The sequence below is a fragment of the Aethalodelphis obliquidens genome, unplaced genomic scaffold (genome assembly GCF_003676395.1).
Source record: "Aethalodelphis obliquidens isolate GAN/ISIS:26980383/991018 unplaced genomic scaffold, ASM367639v1 scaffold23, whole genome shotgun sequence".
Taxonomy (NCBI): domain Eukaryota; kingdom Metazoa; phylum Chordata; class Mammalia; order Artiodactyla; family Delphinidae; genus Aethalodelphis; species Aethalodelphis obliquidens.
The window spans coordinates 7,769,746-7,788,173 of record NW_020837967.1 but is presented as its reverse complement, the minus strand read 5'-3'; the positions used below and the strand labels follow the sequence as shown (position 1 = coordinate 7,788,173).

Below are 18,428 nucleotides of genomic sequence, written 5' to 3'. Positions count from 1 at the left end.
GTCCGGGAGCCTGATTCCTCCAGGTCCGGTTTTCGTTCTCAAGATTGCTTTGGTTATTCGGGGTCTTTTGTGTTTCCATACAAATTGTGAAATTTTTTGTTCTAGTTCTGTGAAAAATGCCAGTGGTAGTTTGATAGGGATTGCATTGAATCTGTAGATTGCTTTGGGTAGTAGAGTCATTTTCACAATGTTGATTCTTCCAATCCAAGAACATGGTATATCTCTCCATCTATTTGTATTATCTTTAATTTCTTTCATCAGTGTCTTATAGTCTTCTGCATACAGGTCTTTTGTCTCCTTAGGTAGGTTTATTCCTAGATATTTTATTCTTTTTGTTGCAATGGTAAATGGAAGTGTTTTCTTGATTTCAGATTTTTCATCATTAGTGTATAGGAATGCCAGAGATTTATGTGCATTAATTTTGTATCCTGCTACTTTACCAAACTCATTGATTAGCTCTAGTAGTTTTCTGGAAGCATCTTTAGGATTCTCTATGTATAGTATCATGTCATCTGCAAACAGTGACAGCTTTACTTCTTCTTTTCCGATTTGGATTCCTTTTATTTCCTTTTCTTCTCTGATTGCCGTGGCTAAAACTTCCAAAACTATGTTGAATAAGAGAGGTGAGAGTGGGCAACCTTGTCTTTTTCCTGATCTTAGTGGAAATGCTTTCAGTTTTTCACCATTGAGGACGATGTTGGCTGTGGGTTTGTCATATATGACCTTTATTATGTTGAGGAAAGTTCCCTCATAGCCTTTTGTTGTGTGCAGTGGGCTCTGTCGGCGAGAAAACATTCCCCTCCTTGGGGATGCTAATGAGGAGAAATTCATTTCTGATCAATTTCAGAAATGCATTGGCCTAAACCTATCTTGAAAGTATGCTCCATAGTAAGTGTTTGAAAATATGACTACAAAAAGAAATTGTAGCTTAAAAAGTAACTTTACAGGGGACTTAAGCAAATCAAAACATAAAAACCCAAATTGATCATCTTAAAATAACTGCAACAAGCCTATGACCATGGCATTTCCTGGGTCATGGAGATAAGGCACCTGAGAAGAAATGAGGAATTCAAAGGCTAAATTTTGGGTTTTTATCACATTTTTCGTATTGTGACTTCTGTTGGACATGCCCTAATATTTTCATAGTGGTTTGTATTCCCAGCAAAGCCAAGGTGGCGCACGAAAAGATGCCTAACACCTCACCAGCTGTGAAAGAAATGCAAATCTAACCCACAACAAGTTACCACTTCACACCTCTTAGGACGGCTATTACAAAAAAATGGAAAATAAGTGTTCGCAAAGATGTAGAGAAACTAGACCCTTGTGCATCACTGTTGGGAATGTAAAATGGTGGTGTTGCTTTGGAAAACATGATGGCAGCTCCTCAAGTAGTTAAACATAGAATGACCATATGATCCAGCAATTCCACTTCTGAGTATATACCCCAAAGCACTGAAAGCAGGACTCGAACAGATATTTGCACACCTGTGTTCGTAACAGCCTTATTCACAACAGCCAAAAGGTGGAAACAACCCAAGTGTCCACTGATGGATGAATGGATAAACAAAATGTAGTATAAATTCAGCCTCAAGAAAGAATGAAATTCTGACACATACTAACTACAGCATAGATGAACCCTGAGGACACTATGCTAAGTGGAAAAAGAAAACAGACAAAAAAGAACAAATATCTTATGATTCCACTTCCATGAGATACCTAGAGAAGGCAAATTCATAGAGACAGAAAGCAGAATGGTGGTTGCCAGGGGCTGGGGGGAAACGAATGGGAGTTAGTATTTAGTGGGTTTCAGTTTGGGAAGATGAAAAAGTTCTGGAGATGGTGGTGGTGACGGTTGTGCCATACTATGAATGTGCTTGATGCCATTGAATTGTACTCTTAAAAATGGTTAAGGAACTTCCCTGGTGGTGCAGTGGTTAAGAATCCGCCTGCCAATGCAGGGGACTCGGGTTCGATCCCTGGTCCAGGAAGATCCCACATGCTGCGGAGCAACTAAGCTCGTGCACCACAACTACCGGGCCTGTGCTCTAGAGCCCGTGCTCTGCAACGAGAGAAGCCACCGCAACGAGAAGCCCGCGCATCGCAACGAAGAGTAGCCCCTGCTCGCTGCAACTAGAGAAAGCCTGCACGCAGCAATGAAGACCCAACGCGGCCCAAAAAAAAAAAAAAGGTTAAAATGGTGTACAAAATTAAATGCATATTTTGTCACAATTTTTTTTAAAAAAAAGGAAAAAAGAAGCCGAGGTGGCAAGCCATACTTACAAGATATAGGCAATCACCCCAATGGACCAGCAGTCGACAGCTTTGCTGTAGGGTTTCTGTGCGAGGACCTCGGGAGCTGTGAAACAACAAAGGAGAGACACAAGCCTGACAATTTAAATGATTAAGACATAAGGCGGGTTTTAGGTGTTTTTTGCTTTTTGCTCTTTTTGTCTGCTACTTGGGCTGAACTTTCTGTGATTCTAGAAACTGAGTAGGTAGACACAATCTGATATATTTGTTGGCTTTTGTAACTAGACAAAAGGGGAGCATTTGTGTGTATGTACAACTGGAGGTTATCAATCAATCAATACATACTTGATAGGAGGTATTTATGTCAGTGCTGGGCTAAGCTCTATAGCTCAGACCAGACTGACAGAGAGGAGAGAATACTCAGTCTGGGGCCTGGGGTGTGATTCACCTCAAATCAGTTCAAGGAAGCATTTCTGGCCCCTGTGTAGGGCCTTTCTAGGTGCTGTGGGGACAGGCAGGTGAAGCCCCTTCCCCCAGCCTTCATGGGGCTTACAGTCAAGTTCAGACCTAAAACCTTCTCTCCACGTCCTGCCTCAGGCCTGCTCCTGATTCCTTCTCTAAGGTTTTGGGCGGGTTATCTGTCACTATACTGCCATTCTGTTTTCTCATCTGTGAAACAGGAAAAATGCTATTGAATCTCACTTCCTTGGTTCTAACCCACTCCTCATCACGCATCACCAGTCCAGGGCCTTGGCTTATTTTCTACTATTCCCATACTTCCTGTTCCGGGCTGTGGCTACTGCCCAGTGTTGGATACCCACCCAGTGTCTGGCACTCAGCAGGGTCTGCCATACATATTGGTGCAAAGAGTAAATAAACACAGGAAAGGAAGTAAACCTTCTTCACAAGGAAAACCTCCTTTTTATGCAACTACATCTGATCGAAGTGTCTAGGATAAACTGTGCAGAAAGTTTAAGAAGGTAGAGAAAGTAAAAAGAGCTCTAGCTTACAAGGCACTTGTCAGGCTAAGCTGTGTGTTCTATGCGTTGGGGATGCATTAACTCACCACAACCTTTCTTGGTGGGGAAGAGCTTAGTTATTATTATCCTTCTTCCCAAGCTACAGGTGAGGGTGCACGGGGACTCAGAGATCAAGCCACTTATCCCCAGGATCCAGCTGCCAAGAGGCCTCTACACCGACTCAGTCTAACCCGAATTAAGTGCCTGTGTGATCCGGGTCTCGTCCTCGTCATTCATAGACATTCTCTACTGTAATCCCTTCAACAACTCTGCCAATTAGCCATTATCTGCTCCTGATCCATAAAGAAAACGAGCCTCAGAGATGTTCCTTTTCCGACGCCACACAGGAGATATAGACCAGTTGGGATCTGAACACAATTCAATCTCACCCTTGTCCCAGCTCTTTCCACTGGAATCTAGTGACTGTTAAGGTGAGTCTTTCTTCAGTCTCTAAGCAAAGTCCTTTTGTAGAAAAATGAACAGGGAAACCTTCTCATCCTGTTGCAGATAAGCACCTTCCTGAGCAAGATGAGGGAAGGACACAAACTTGCTGGATGTTTCTGGTTAGGATGGTAAGAAATACAACCCACAGAGAATCCCCAAATCTAATTAGGTTTCAGCCTCAATTCCTCCAAACTTCTGATGAGACTTTTTTTTTAATTTAATAAGAGCTAAATAAATACGTTTGTACGGCTTTGCTGCGTTTACCCTCAATGCAGTAGCAGAAGCAGAGAGTGCTACAAAGCTGGGGAACTCACAAACTGGAGAAGTGGCCCTTAGCTAATGGGGAGTGACTGAATCCATCCTTCCTCTTCCCCAGAACTGCTAAGAGGCTGTTTCTCAGATGCTTCTACTATGGCAACTGACAAAAGGGAGCCACTGCCCACAGCCAACGTCCTGCTGATCTAGGAGGACGGTGCTCTCAGAGCTGAGTTTTGGTCTGACAGCCACACGAGCACAGGTGGCGGGAGGGGACTGGTTCTGCAAGGAGCATATTTCTGAGCCTCCAGGGCCATCCTCGTAGCCTGACGGAAAGTTCAAGAGAGGCAGAAAAGGCTCGCAGAGCTACATCGGACCCGGCCCCTCCTCCCGGCACAGCTGACAGCAGGCATCAGGAGCGCCGCATCAAGCAGGTGGGCAGAGGCCCTGGCTTCCATGTCACGGGGTCTGCAGGGCTCTTCAGGGAGCTGGCGAGACAGCCTGGCCCAAATGCTCCACGAAACCAGATGTCAACTGACGAGGGGATAAGACCCAGCCCCTAGAAAGCAGGGTTGACTCCTAGGAAGAGCTAACCCTCCGTGTTCTCCCGACCACCTCTGTGGATGGGGCAGGAAGGATTCTTCAAAGAACAAATCCTCCTCCTCGTCATCATCTGTTAGAAAACAGCAAGCGGGCTTCCCTGGTGGCGCAGTGGTTGAGAGTCTGCCTGCCGATGCAGGGGACACGGGTTCGTGCCCCGGTCCGGGAGGATCCCACGTGCCGCGGAGCGGCTGGGCCCATGAGCCATGGCCGCTGAGCCTGCGTGTCCGGAGCCTGTGCTCCGCAACGGGAGAGGCCACAGCAGTGAGAGGCCCACGTACCGCAAAAAAAAAAAAAAGAAAAGAAAACAGCAAGTACTGGCCACCATCCACTGTTCAGCAAACAAAGGAATAAAGAACACGGTTCCCCTCCTGAAATCCACACACCTGGCGGCACGTGCACATCAGGCCCTTTGCCTGCAGTCTGGCAAATGCTCCGGGGTTCTGGAGAATCAGGCAGTGCGCTGCAGAGACTTGAAAAGCAAGCGGCTGATTTTTATGCAAGTCGGAGCTTGGATGTTACTTGGGACGTTTAGATTCTTGAAACCACAGATGACACAAATTTCTTAAAATATGAGATTTTTGTTTAACTAGTAAACTTTATAACATCAAGTATATGCTTTTGTATAAAAAGACTTCTGATTTAGATCAACAGTATGGATGTTAGGGAAAAGTTCTAAATGATTAACAAATACCAGGGTATCTACATTGGTGGTGGAACTCTATGTGCTTGTGCCAAACATGTCTTGTCCTCTTTGGTGTTGTGTCTTATCTGGGTCACAGCAACTGCAATGAAATATACACATTTTTAACCAATTGGTGGCAGATGAACCATCTGCCCTCTGGTGAGGTCCTTAATTGCACTTGAACCCAATCCAGAGAGTGAAGCCAGAAGTGTAACGTCATGATAAAAAAGACAAAGCAAACTGATTTGGAAATAAAATTCTCACCAACTTAAAACATTTTAAACTTGTACGATGGCACACACGTGAATGGCTTCAATTCTATTTTCCTTTGTGATATGATTCCTGGAAACAAATGTTCTTCGGGACACTGTTTGAACAAGCCCACCTAGCTTTAAATAGCTAACTTGTCATCTCATAGTAATTCTTGAAAAAAATAAATTCTAAGACAATATTCAAAACCCTCCTGACAATTTGATATGGTGAACAAATCATGAACCCCTGAGGTCAGGTGGGATATTTTCTCTCCCACTGTCCGTCTGCGTCCTGCAGTTGGCGCTATCGTTTTGCCAACCTGTTGTACTTATCTGGTTTTTGGTCCTCCTTCCATTCCCTTGATCCCTTTCAGCTGGAGTGCTGGGAGAATCCCCTTCTTTCTGATCTTTTCATAGACCCGTTTTCACTTTGAGAACCAGCCAAACTCCCTTGTGTTATCAATCTTATACCACTGGCAAGAATTCAGCTGTAATTCTAAAAAGTCACAGCATCCAACTTAACAAACTTTGGGACGACAAATGAGCTCCCAGGCTGAGGAAGCCCAGATTTTCTCTCCTAATTGTACCCAGCATAATTCATGTGTCGTAGGAGGTTGGCAGTGACTCTGGCCAACCCCACACCTTCTAACAGAGGGAGGCTTTGAATCGAAGTAACTTAATTGGAGCTACTGACAGAGAAAGCAGTCATTAAGAGGCACCGTGGCTTGTCCGTGATGCCATCAACCCCAGGCAGAGCAGGAAAGGGCTCAGTTTCCTGGCACAGCCATAGCAGAAGGGAAAGACTCCAGTGGGGTGGGCATACACGTTCCTCCAGTGCATTTCAAGGCCTGGGCCCTGGGGACTGTCAGTGGCTATCAGTGGCAGTAGAGAGACCCACCCACCCGGAAGTGCTGAAGGGACAGATCCAAGATAGGTGGCTGGTCCAACCTCCCGACTGCCTCTTAGGCTTGGCTGAAGTCAGCCTTTTAGGCCAGAAGGGAGTGGCATGATATATTTAAAGTGATGAAAGGGAAAAACCTACAACAAGAATATTCTCCCCAGCAAGGCTCTCATCCAGTTTCGACAGAGAAATCAAAAGCTTTACAGACAAGCAAAGGCTAAGAGAATTCGGCACCACCAAACCAGCTTTACAACAAACGTTAAAGGAATTTCTCTAGGCGTGAAATACAAGAGAAGAAAAAGACCTACAGAAACAATTAAGAAAATGGCAGTAGAAACATACGTATCGACAATTACCTTAAATATAAATGGATTAAATGCTCCAACTAAAAGACACAGATTGGCTGAATGGATACAGAAACAACACCCATATATATGCTGTCTACAAGAGCCCCACTTCAAACCTAGGGACACATACAGATTGAAAGTGAGGGATGGAAAAAGATACTCCATGCAAATGGAAATCAAAAGAAAGCTGGGGTAGCAATACTCATATCAGACAAAATAGACTTTAAAATAAACACTGTTTCAAGAGACAAGGAAGGACACTATATAATGATCAAGGGATCAATCCAAGAGGACATAACAATTGTAAATATGTATGCATTCAACATAGGAGCACCTCAAGGCAAATGCTAAGAGCCACAATAGAGGTGGAGAGAACAGGGGTGGGGTGGAGGCAGCTCCACCTGGGTGACATGTGTTGGGCCATGACAGTTGGGTTCCCCGGTCTATTCATCAAAACCCTGTAACACACTAGCCTCTAGTAGGCTCCTACTATACCTTATCCATCCCTTTACTGTTGTGTGAATCACACTGTCAAGGTCCAGACTTCATGCTGCTGGAGAACATCTCTAGACTGTATTTTCAGGGCTTAGTACATTCTGGTAGTTCACCAAATGGTGATGCAACTGAACCCAACCTACTCAACACACACGCCATTATTTCTATAAGAAAATGTTTTCCAAACTCCAGACAACTGATTTACAAATAAACTTAGCTGCCTCAAATATTTTTGGTGAGTACCTACAGGAACAAAAAAATGAGAGGGTCACAAATAAATTTTGGATAGCAAGCAACTGTCATTTGGGAAGTCCCTGTATTAGGTGCAAGTAAGATAAATTGCTGAATACATGCCTTGTTTCTGACATGAATCTGGGAGATAAAAGAACCAGAATTAGCCCTAATTCTCTGTGGGTGTCTGTCATTCACGTTGCTCTCCTTTTAAAAGCTTTTCTCAAAGGGATTTCAGAATTATTAGTTCTAGGGCTAAATGGCAGAAAAGATAGTCTGTTAAATGATCTCTCAGAACCTCCTTCCTGGTCAGATCTTGGGGACTATCAATTCAGGTTTTTTGAGGCTACTGCCGATAGAAACAGTATCCCATCAGCTTAATTTACACCAGTCAATAAAAGTGATTTCCATATAAACCACACAGCCTCAGCAGAGCATCCCACGAGCTACTGGAGAGATCTGTGGACAGATGTTCCCTCCTCTGAGCCCCAGGCTTAACCCACGCTCTTTAGTGAAACAGTACGTTCAAAATTTAAAATAATTGAATTTACTGCTGTGAGACTCACTACCAACGCACTGTGGAAAATTCCACTTGGTGGGAAACGTCTTCTATAAACCGAGCTGTTTTATATTGATTCAGAGCAAGGTTTCCTGGTAAAGGGAAGGACTCCAGAGATTTCAGAAAGAAAAAAAACAGAATTTCAGAAACTTTTCATGTTGTTTTAAAAACAACTAAGTTGCCCATTTTCCTTACTGAAAGAGAGAGAGGAAAAAAAGGCTTAACCAAGTGGAATTGGAAACGAGGACAGTGGCTTGTGAAGGTGGGGGCCACAGTCACCAGTCCTCAGGCTCTCATAAAACAGAAAAGGAATTTTCCCATTTCCTGCGTCCAAGGATGTGCTAAGAACCGTCTCTGCAGAGAGCGGGGGGAATGTGATCTCATCGTGTTACCATGTTCATGTTCAAGGTGATCTGTTCCCCTCCACGGATGTTTGAGGACCACTCCTCTTCGTACTTCAAATATGACCCCTTCTACTGGGATAAGGGTGGGGACACAAGCAGGAAGGGGCAGCCCTGGGTGGCAGGAGCAGCCCTTGATGCTGGAAAAGGAGAGCTTGTGGTCCAGAACCATGGTGGTGGTGTTTCTCCTTATTCAATCATTTAATGGGCTGCATCCCACTTCAGGCACTGGCTTTATGGGAGACGAAAGCACACCTGGCCCCTGCCCTCACGGCACACCTGTTCTCCAGGGCACTGAGGGTAGACACAAGCCACAGACGTAGTGCCAGCCTCGGCCGCCCTCCTAAGGACGATGATCAGAGTCAGACAAGATCATGGCAAGATGGGAGAGGTGGTGTTGATTTTTAAGTTGAACTCAGTCAAAATCCAACCCTGAAAATACTGAACTTACTCTAAATAAAACTCAAAAATATCCAAGAAAAGAAAATATTACCTCCAATAGTCAAATGATGGGCAAGGTGCAAACAGAATGAGAAAGATACAGCCGGGGAAAGAAATCGCTGTGGCTAGTGGTGCTGTTAATAAACGTATATATATGCACGTTGTTCATGTTGTTTTCCAAGAATAAAGTAATAGGCTTAAAGATGAAAGAGTAGGAGAGGTCTGAAGGATGTGAAATGGTTGCCGGGATTTAGGTTCTTGTTACTTAAAATGACTTTAGTTGTCTGGATTTAAGAAGTTTTAAATAGTTGGGCACATTGGCTTTTCAGTGAAAGAAACCTAGGCTCCACCACTTACTACGTGTGTGGACTTGGGTAAGTCCCTTAATCTTTCTCAGCCTCCAATTTGTTAGATGGGAACATTAAGAGAGCCCAACTCTTAGGATTGTTATGAGGCTTAAAGGAAATATGCAGCACATATGTACGGGTATAATTAGTAGTTGTTATGTAAGGAGGAAAAGTTGGAAAGATCATAGGAGCAAAAGGAATGTAGGTTTTATTACTCTCTAGAATTAAGGCTGAACGGATTCTTGATATCATTTGGTACTTTCCTTCGATTCTAGCGTAACATAAAATGATTCATAAATGAAGATTTCCACCCTTTTGATGAAACCCCTCAGAAGTCAGGACAGAGCTGGGCCCACACGCGATGGAAGGGCAGGTCAGGAGAACTTGAATCTTAGAGCTGGAAGGAGCCAGTTGGTCCCTTTGTTCATCTAGTTCTTGATCCTTGTGGTCACTTCATCACCAACACGTTTACATCATCATCCCCCCTTGGTCCAGGCACCAGCCTAGGCACGACAGCAGGAGCAGGCTGTTTGTCATGGTTGACAGACAGCGCTGTGGGCATCAGGACCATTTGTCCCGATATTACAGAGCCATGTGATGGCCGAGGACCTCTGGCTGTGCGTGGCCCCTTCGTGGCTCTGCATTTATTGAGGGGAGAGGCTGTGCTCCTTCCACATTTCCTCTCCCTGCCCTGCCCCCCTCCTTCCCCCAGCCCCACCCTCTCCTACCTCCAGGCCAGGTGTCATCAAGATTCCCATCCCCATTGTCCTGAGCTCTCCCCGTCCTTTAAGTACCTACAAGGGTGCAATGCCTAGTTCTAACCAGTTCTTGTTTTCATTGGCCCCAATTATAATTCTTTTTTAAAGGAGTGTTTAAAGATTATTCTGGAAGACTGGTTATAAAAATGGGCATATCCTAATTTTCTCCCTAATTCTTTTTCTTATTAAATTAAGTATAGTTAATTTACAGTGTTGTGTTAGTTTCTGGTGTACAGCAAAATGATTCAGTAATATGAAAAAGAATATATATATATATATATATATATATATATTCTTTTTCATATTCTTCTCCATTATGGTTTATCATAGGATATTGAATATAGTTTCCTGGGCTATACAGTAGGACCCTGTTGTATATCTATTTTATATATAATAGTGTGTATCTGCTAATCCCAAACTCCTAATTTATCCCTCCCCACCCCCTTTCCCCTTTGGTAACCATAAGTTTGTTTTCTATGTCTGAGTCTGTTTCTGTTTTATAAATAAGTTCATTTGTGTCATATTTTAGATTCCACATATAAGTGACATAATATGGTATTTATCTCTGGCTTACTTCACTTAGTATGATCATCTCTAGGTTCATCCATGTTGCTGCAAATGGCATTATTTCATTCTTTTTCATGGCTGAGGAATATTCCATTGTGCGTGCGTGTGTGTGTGTGTGTGTGTGTATGTCACATCTTCTTTATCCATTCATCTTTATCCAAGGTCGATGGACATTTAGGGTTGCTTCCATGTCTTGGCTGCTGTAAACAGTGCTGCTATGAACACTGGGGTGCATTCCCTAATTCTCTGGAGTGTGTACAACTGCTGCCATCTGTGCCACCTGCTGAAACAGAGCTGACAAGACACTAAGATCAGCACCTCTACCTGTCTTTGAACAAGCTTCTGTCTTTGAAAATGAACCTGAAACTTCTAACCTACTATGTAGCCTATGATGTCAGCAGACAGACACGCAGGCAGATGGGCAACCTGCCAGCCTACAGCTTGTCTCAGGTTCATCTGTTGACCCTGCTGGCTGGCCTCGCCTCCCTGAGGAGGCCACGGAGAAAGGCATTTGACTTGAACTTAATGCATGCCATGTGGGGAGGAAAAGGCTCTGAGACACGAACTCCAGTCATGGTCAGAGGGAGTGGAGTCTTCTTTTAATATCATGGCTTTTCCCAAGTCGCTCATGAAAGGAGGTCAGGAGGCCTAGGGGTCAGGGGGCCTGGATTCAAGTTCCATTCTGCTGGGCAGGCTGGCAACGTGATAGCATCTTTACAGGAAGGAGCCTAAGAGAGGAGTAGGTGGTCTCATGGGAGAGCACCGAACTTCCATGTGGGTTTTAAAATCAGATTGTGCACCTGTAGGCTGGTGCTAGCATCTGTCACCTCTGACCCAGCACTGACTCAGAGGACAGAATTAGAGGCTGGGCTCTGCACCAGTGTACCTCGAATTCATCATCTTTCTGTGCCTCAGTTTCCTGTCTTGAAGGGCACCTGCCAGTCTGTCCCAGTGTTAGGCCTTCATGGAAAAGAATCTGTGCTCACCCGTAGAGCTGCAGGTGTCCCCTCATTCTAAGGCATACAGTTGTCCCTCAGCATCTGTGGGGATGGGGGTCCAGGACCCTCTGTGGACACCAAGATCGGTGGATGCTGGAGTCCCGTACATAAAAAAACGGCACAGTATTTGCATATTAGCTACAACATCCTCCTGCGCACTTTACCTCTAGATGACCCGTAACACTTAACACAATGGTAACGCCGGGTAAGTCGTTGCCGGTAAGCAGCAAATTCAAGTTTTGTTTCTTGGAGCTTTCTGGCGATTTTTGAAAAATATTTTTGATCTGCAGTTGGTTGAATCCGAGGATGTGGAACCCGTGGATCCAGACGGCCAACTGTACCGTTAGGGATTTGTGTCCAAGGACACTTGATCCAGGTTTTCCTGTCCCTAAGGGATTTCCAAAGGTAGTGAGAAGGGACAGAGCTCCTCTGCTGGAGGATAAATGGATAGTCTTAAATCAAACTGTAATATAGTTCCAAAGAGTTAGTGACACTGCGTGTCATCATTGTGGTGAAAAGGATATCACTGAAACAGTGGGAGATGCACACTACTACGTATAATAGATAACCAACCAGGACCTACTGTATAGCACAGGGAACTCTACTCAATATCTTGTAATAATCTATAAGGGAACAGAGTCTGAAAAAGAATAGATATATACATATATGTCTATATAGATATAGATATGTATAACGGAATCACTTTGCTGTACGCCTGAAAGTAACACAACATTGTAAAAAAAAAAAACAGTGGGAGAGAAAGAGGACCTTTCCACCCAGCAGTGGACTGTTCAGAGACGGTAAATAAAATTCTAAGATCAAGGAAAGGAAGATTCAGGCATACAGCTCAGAGGAGCATCCAGTCTCAGTAAGAGCTGCATTACAACGAGGAGGTGGTACTGAACGGGTTAACTCAGGTCTGCTTCCCGCCAGGAGAACTTTCAGCAGGAGAGGTATTGAAAAAGAAAAAAAAAATGCGCTGAGGGGCTTTACCGTGAGCATCTTAATAAGCAGGTGTTGCTTCACCTAGGTTTAGAGGATTGCAGTCTGGATTGTTGGCAAATAAAAACACAGCTGAGATACAGAATCATTCCTCGCCGGTGGTCTGTCCTCAGCCCGGAGCTGCACGAGAGGAGCAGAAGCTTCTTGGGACAGCTCTGTTCTCTTTCTGGGGGTTACAGGTTCCTTAGCTCTTTCTCACCCTCCCCTAGAGCCGTAATTTACTAAGAATGCATCGCAGATGAGCAGCTCACTTGGATTTTCCTAGTAGCTTCTTGAATTTTACCACAGGCATGAAGAGTCCCCAGGTGTCAGTGCCGAGGTGCTGTCCAGTGCCCCCAAGCACAAGAAGGCTGCACCTTACGGAGAAAACGCACGTCCGATAAGCTTCACTTAGGCGTGAGTTACAGTGTTGTCAGCCTAAGCTCAACGGTAATGAATCAGCAACAATATTAAATAAAGTGACACTGGACAGAGATACACATATAACAAGGTCAAGTATCGATCAGCTGATGACAGTGCTGGGACTAGAGACCCGCAGGAACCCAGCCCTGTATTTCCCCTGGGAGTGGGGCTCAGGGTCTGCCCGTTCAGTGCTCACAGTGACTTTATAGGACAGAACTGCTGTGCAAAACAAGAGTCTCCCCTCAAGACCTGACTCCTATTCCAGCTGCCTTCCGGACCTCACAGATGTTATCAAATCCAAACCTGAACCCCTGGTGATACTTCTGCAACGTTCTCCCCCCACATCTTAATTAAAGGCAACTGCACCCTTCCAAGGACTCAGGCCAAAACCCTTGGAATTACCCTTGATGTCTCTCTCTTTCAAACCCTACTTCTGGGTTTTCAGAAAATCTTGATGACGTCACCTGCACATCACATTCAGAATCCCACAGCGTCTCATCACTTCCACTCTGCCAACCTGACCCAGCCCCGACCATTTCTCGCCTGGACGACTCCAGAGCCTTCTAGCTGGTCTCCTTCCTTCCACCCTGGCCCTGTCCCCCCTGCCACCTCTCCTTATCCCAGCCTGTCCCCCACAGGGATCTTGGTGAAAGTTGGATCATGTCACCCGTTACCTCAGATCCCTCCAGCGGCTTCCAGCCACCCGTGGTCGTGACAGCGACTTCTAAGTCCTGGTCTGCACATGCCCTGCCCTCTGCTTCTCTGACTTCCTCCTTTCTCACCCTGCTCCTGTTGCTCCTCCCACACTCCTGCCCCAGGGCCTTTGAACCATCCTTGGAATGCTCTTCCTCCCAATAACGGCACGGCTGGCTCCTTCACTGCAATCATACCTTTACCCCACTGTCACCTTCTTACTGAGGGCTGCCTTGATCAGTGTAGTTAAAATGACAACCCCCTGCACACACATACACAGACACACACACACACACAGACACACACACACTTCCTATTGTCTTTCCTGCCTTATTTTTCTGCATAGCACGCATGTCCATCTAAGATGCTAATTAATATATTTAGCTGTTTGCTTATAGCCCGTTTCCCTCTCACTCAGATGTAAGTACCACGAGGTTGAGGATTTTTATCTGTTGTTTTTTCTTTCTACTGATGCATCCCCAGTGCCTAGCACAGAAGGTAGGCACTAAATAAATAATTCTTGAATGAGGCATAATATAGCACTCACCATACATTATTCAATTTACCTGTTAGCCCTCTCTCTCACAATACTGTGAACATTCTGAGGTCAGAGACTCTATCTAATTTGTATTTGTATTCCTAACACCAAACTCTTGTGCATGACACATAACAGGAATTCAATAAACACATGCTGAATGAAGAGAAGGGGAGCAGAGAAATAAAATATCGCTCATGTTTACGAAGCTTAGGTTTTTATTGAATTCAACAAGCATCTGTGCAAAGATGAGTAAGCCAGAGCCCCTGCTCTAGTGGAGAGGGGGAGAGACACGGATAAATATGGAAGCTGATGCAATGTGGTAAGAAAAGGAAAATAACCAGGATGACAAAGGAGAGGATGGATGTTGGGAAAGCAGTCAAAAGAGGGTCGTGTAGGGCTTCCCTGGTGGTGCAGTGGTTAAGAATCTGCCTGCCAATGCAGGGGACATGGGTTCGAGCCCTGGTCCGGGAAGATCCCACATGCCACGGAGCAACTAAGCCCGTGCGCCACAACTACTGAGCCTGTGCTCTAGAGCCCACAAGCCACAACTACTGAGCCCTCGTGCCACAACTTCGGAAGCCCACGTGCCTAGAGCCCATGCTGTGCGACAAGAGAAGCCACGACAATGAGAAGCCCACGCCCCACAATGAAGAGTAGCCCCTGCTCACCGTAACTAGAGAAAGACTGTGCACAGCAACGAAGACCCAACACAGCCAAAAATAAAAACAAATAAATAAATTTAAAATAAAAACAAAAAAAGGGTCACGTAAGCTGGGCTTTAATGGTCGAATAGTAGCTTGCCATGCAGACTGTTGGGGAGAAACAGCCTAAGCTCAGCTGCTCACTGCCCAAGGCATGTCTACGTAGACACAAGCTCCCCAGTGTTGCCCCTTTCTTACTCTAAAAGGTCCCCCAAGAATCTTGGTGCTCAATAAATGTGAACAAACAGAATTGCCATATTCCCATAGTCCTCCTTTCCCCTCTTCACTCCAGGAAAACTCTGTATCTGACAACAGAATTACCCGACGGCTCCACTTGCCACCATTTAGGGTAAAAGAGCAAAGGCCACATCCAAACCCCAGTCCCGGTTCCCAGACTCATCAGCGACTGACATCTAAACACAACCAGACCACTAGGATGGCAGCCACTTAGAAACCCAGAGAAACTGCCATTCCACAAGCTCTGTCAAAATGTAAAAAAGCGAAAATCCATTTAGAAAGTGCTGGAGCTTTCCAAATACGAGAACAGTACGATGCCTATGTAAATATGCACATTCTCTGTCAGAGCCCACGTGCTGAAGCAGGAGCTGGGCGGCTACAGCATCCGCAGCTTCCTCGCCCGGCGTGGCCTGGGCAGCAGCCCCTGCGGAGCAGAGCAAAGCCATTCCAGCCAGGAGACTGGACCCCATGACCTCATAGGCCTGTCCATTTTCTGATGCCTATGACTCACCACGGTTGGAACCAGCTTTTTTCCTCGCTGTCTTTTAAGAGAAATGAGAATAAGCTTGTCTCATTCACTTTTATTTGCCGCTTGCCTGGTGGCTTGGACTGAACTGGAGAAATTCCACACACACACACATCACACACACACCGCACACGCTCACATTTGCACCCACGGCCCCCCCCCCCGGGCACACACGTGTCTACACGTGCATCTCACACCACAGCTGCTGATCGAAGTCCTCCTGATGGAGTCCAAGCTCTTCCTGAAACCATGACTTTTCTCTCCTAGAACGGGGACTGCTCACCCTGACAATGCATCTCCATCGGATGTGCTGGCTTCGCAGACACGATCAGAACCATCTCCCCTTCTGTATCTAGTGCATACACACAACCCAGGGACAAAATTCCTGGGTACTGTGACAGTCAAGAGCTAACAGGTACTGACCACATCTTTTCCTCCCCTCCCACATTTATACCATCTTGATCTCCTCCTAAATCTGTGGCTTCCTTCCCTTCCCCTCATTTTAGTCTCTATTCCCTTCAAGTCTGTTCTTTTCTCCTGAGTTCCTTTAAAAGTGCAACAGCTGTGACATTAACAGTGATGACTTAACGCCCATTATCATGCAAGCGCTTGGAGGCCCCTGAATTGCCTCCGAGGTCTTTCGAAGTTTCTGACCATGCTCTGGGCCCCAGACCCGTTTAGCTGAGGCCTGCTTCCCTCAGCCTGCCTGGGAAGGTCACGTGGTTGTATCCCCAAACAAACAGGAATAACATTGGTCATCTAACATCACCTCCTCTCCTTCAGGGCAGGCTTACTGTTCTCATTAAGAAAAGCCATCATGGTCTGTATGATGAGAATTCAGCCTTGGTCTGCATTTTCTCAAAGTCTCTTCCAGTCTCAGTTCTTCCTGCTCTTAGACCTTCCTAGCTTGTACTCACTCTCTCCCCAGCACAAGCTGATGCCTCCACCTGGAACTCTGTCCCCTGACTTTCCCATGGTTGGGGCTGCTTCTCGTCATGAAGGCTAATGCCTGAGTCTCCTCCTGTCCCCTTACTGTCCCAACCTCTCTTCACACCTGTCATTCTATCATACACTCCCGTTTTGTCTTCTTCATAGCATGTAAGATCTGAAATGCCCCTGTTCCCCTGTTTCTTTTCTGCCTGTCTCTCCCAACTGAAAGGTCAGCTCCACAAGGGCAGGTGTTCCGTCTCATTCACTGTCTTCACCCCATGCCTAGAACAGCATCTGGTGCATAGCAGGCACTTATACAGTCGTGCAAATGGAAGCCTCGATAACTTCGTACACAGTTCCGATGGCCTTTCTCTGGGCCCCCAGAAGATGGAAGTTGAGTCTCAGTATGTGTTCAGATCTGCCATAGCATTTTCTGCATTCTGAGTGTCAGGGACAAAGGATCTCCGGGGTTCTGATTTTAGAAAAAACTTTAATTCTTGGCTTCTCCAGGACAGATCAGGATTGGCTAATTAAAGAGAGTGACTTGGTCAAGGTCTGAACCGAAAACACACACGCGCAGTCCTTACCGACATAGCCTGGGGTCCCACAGGCTGTGGACATCACGTCTCCTTTGCCCTCCATTTTGGACAATCCAAAGTCACTGATCATGATTTTGGACTCTTCATCCTGGCTGTAGTACAATAGGTTCTCAGGCTAAAAAGAAATGTAAAAAAGAAATCTGTTTTAAAAGCTGGGTTACCTGTGGGAGCCTCACCAAACCACCAAAACTTAATGACAATGGAAGAACAGACTTGACCTTTAGACACAGTAAATGCCTTAAGAAAAGCAGTGTTTAGTGAAAACAATGCAGGGTGCCTTATATCGTATTGGGCATTTACGGATTTTCAATAAATGTGAGCCCCTTTCCCTTATTAGTGTTTTCTCTACTTAAGAACCATGAACCATATATTGAGGCAACTCGAAAGCAGATGTCTCCCAGACTTGTCAATTCATTTCTTGGGTTAGGGGCACAGAGATTCCCAGAAAGAAAACTGTCTTTGCAGGTGCTATTCGGTTTCTTTTTTCTGACCCTTGTCAGCAACCTGTCTCCAACCTAAGGGTCTCTCTCCCCGCCCTAAGGGACGTCCCGTGTCCATAGCTCGGGCACATGCACTGCACTTCCCCCTTTCCTGGGCCAGCTGATATCCGAGCGCTCCGCTCCCTGGGAAACAGGGGGAGGTCATCACGGAATGAATCGGAGGCGGAAGATCTAGAGCTTTCTAGCCATGTGTCCTTAAAAGCTCTGTTTCTGTAGAAGACGGGTCAAGATGGTTCCTCGTTTGCTTCCCTGACTGTAAAATGAAATGTCAGAGCTCAGGCAGCAGTAATGCACGACATGCAGCAAAGGTCCGATTACAGCTCCCGTTTCCACTCTAAGTCTGTATACATCAGTGGCACCCCCGTGGTGTCTACATGGGAGGGGCTTACGGATGGCAATCCTGGGGTAAACCAGGAGACAGCAAAGTTTCGTTTGTATGACATCTTGTGGAAAATTGGGGAATCTGGTTGTTTCTGGCAAAAAATGGGGGCGGGGCTTATGGAGACGGAGGGAGATGTTGAGCAAGCATCCCCCCACCCTTGCTGTCTCTCACAGTAATTTTCCATCCATGACCCCTCACTCTGCTCAACGGCTATACATCCCCATGTGTCCTTGCCACATGTGCAGCCCAATTCTCTCCCCTAATGCAATGCCCCTCTTGCAGGAGTCTTGAATAAAGCCTTCCTTACCATTTTAACATGTGTCAGAACCATTTTTTTCTTTAACTGAACCCCAAGGAAAAAAATACTAC

At 45.6% G+C, this 18,428-nt stretch overlaps 1 protein-coding gene across 2 annotated transcripts in view; it reads right to left on the bottom strand.

Moving 5' to 3' along the window:
- Nucleotides 1-18,428, bottom strand: part of CAMK1D (calcium/calmodulin dependent protein kinase ID) — a 410,742-nt gene that overhangs the window by 34,477 nt on the left and 357,837 nt on the right. For both annotated transcript variants that reach the window (XM_027121645.1, XM_027121644.1), the window contains exons 5-6: nucleotides 17,166-17,292; nucleotides 2,281-2,356 (exon numbers count right to left, since the gene is read on the bottom strand). In XM_027121645.1, coding sequence (XP_026977446.1) covers nucleotides 2,281-2,356; nucleotides 17,166-17,292 — 203 coding nt within the window. The remainder of the gene's footprint in view (nucleotides 1-2,280; nucleotides 2,357-17,165; nucleotides 17,293-18,428) is intronic.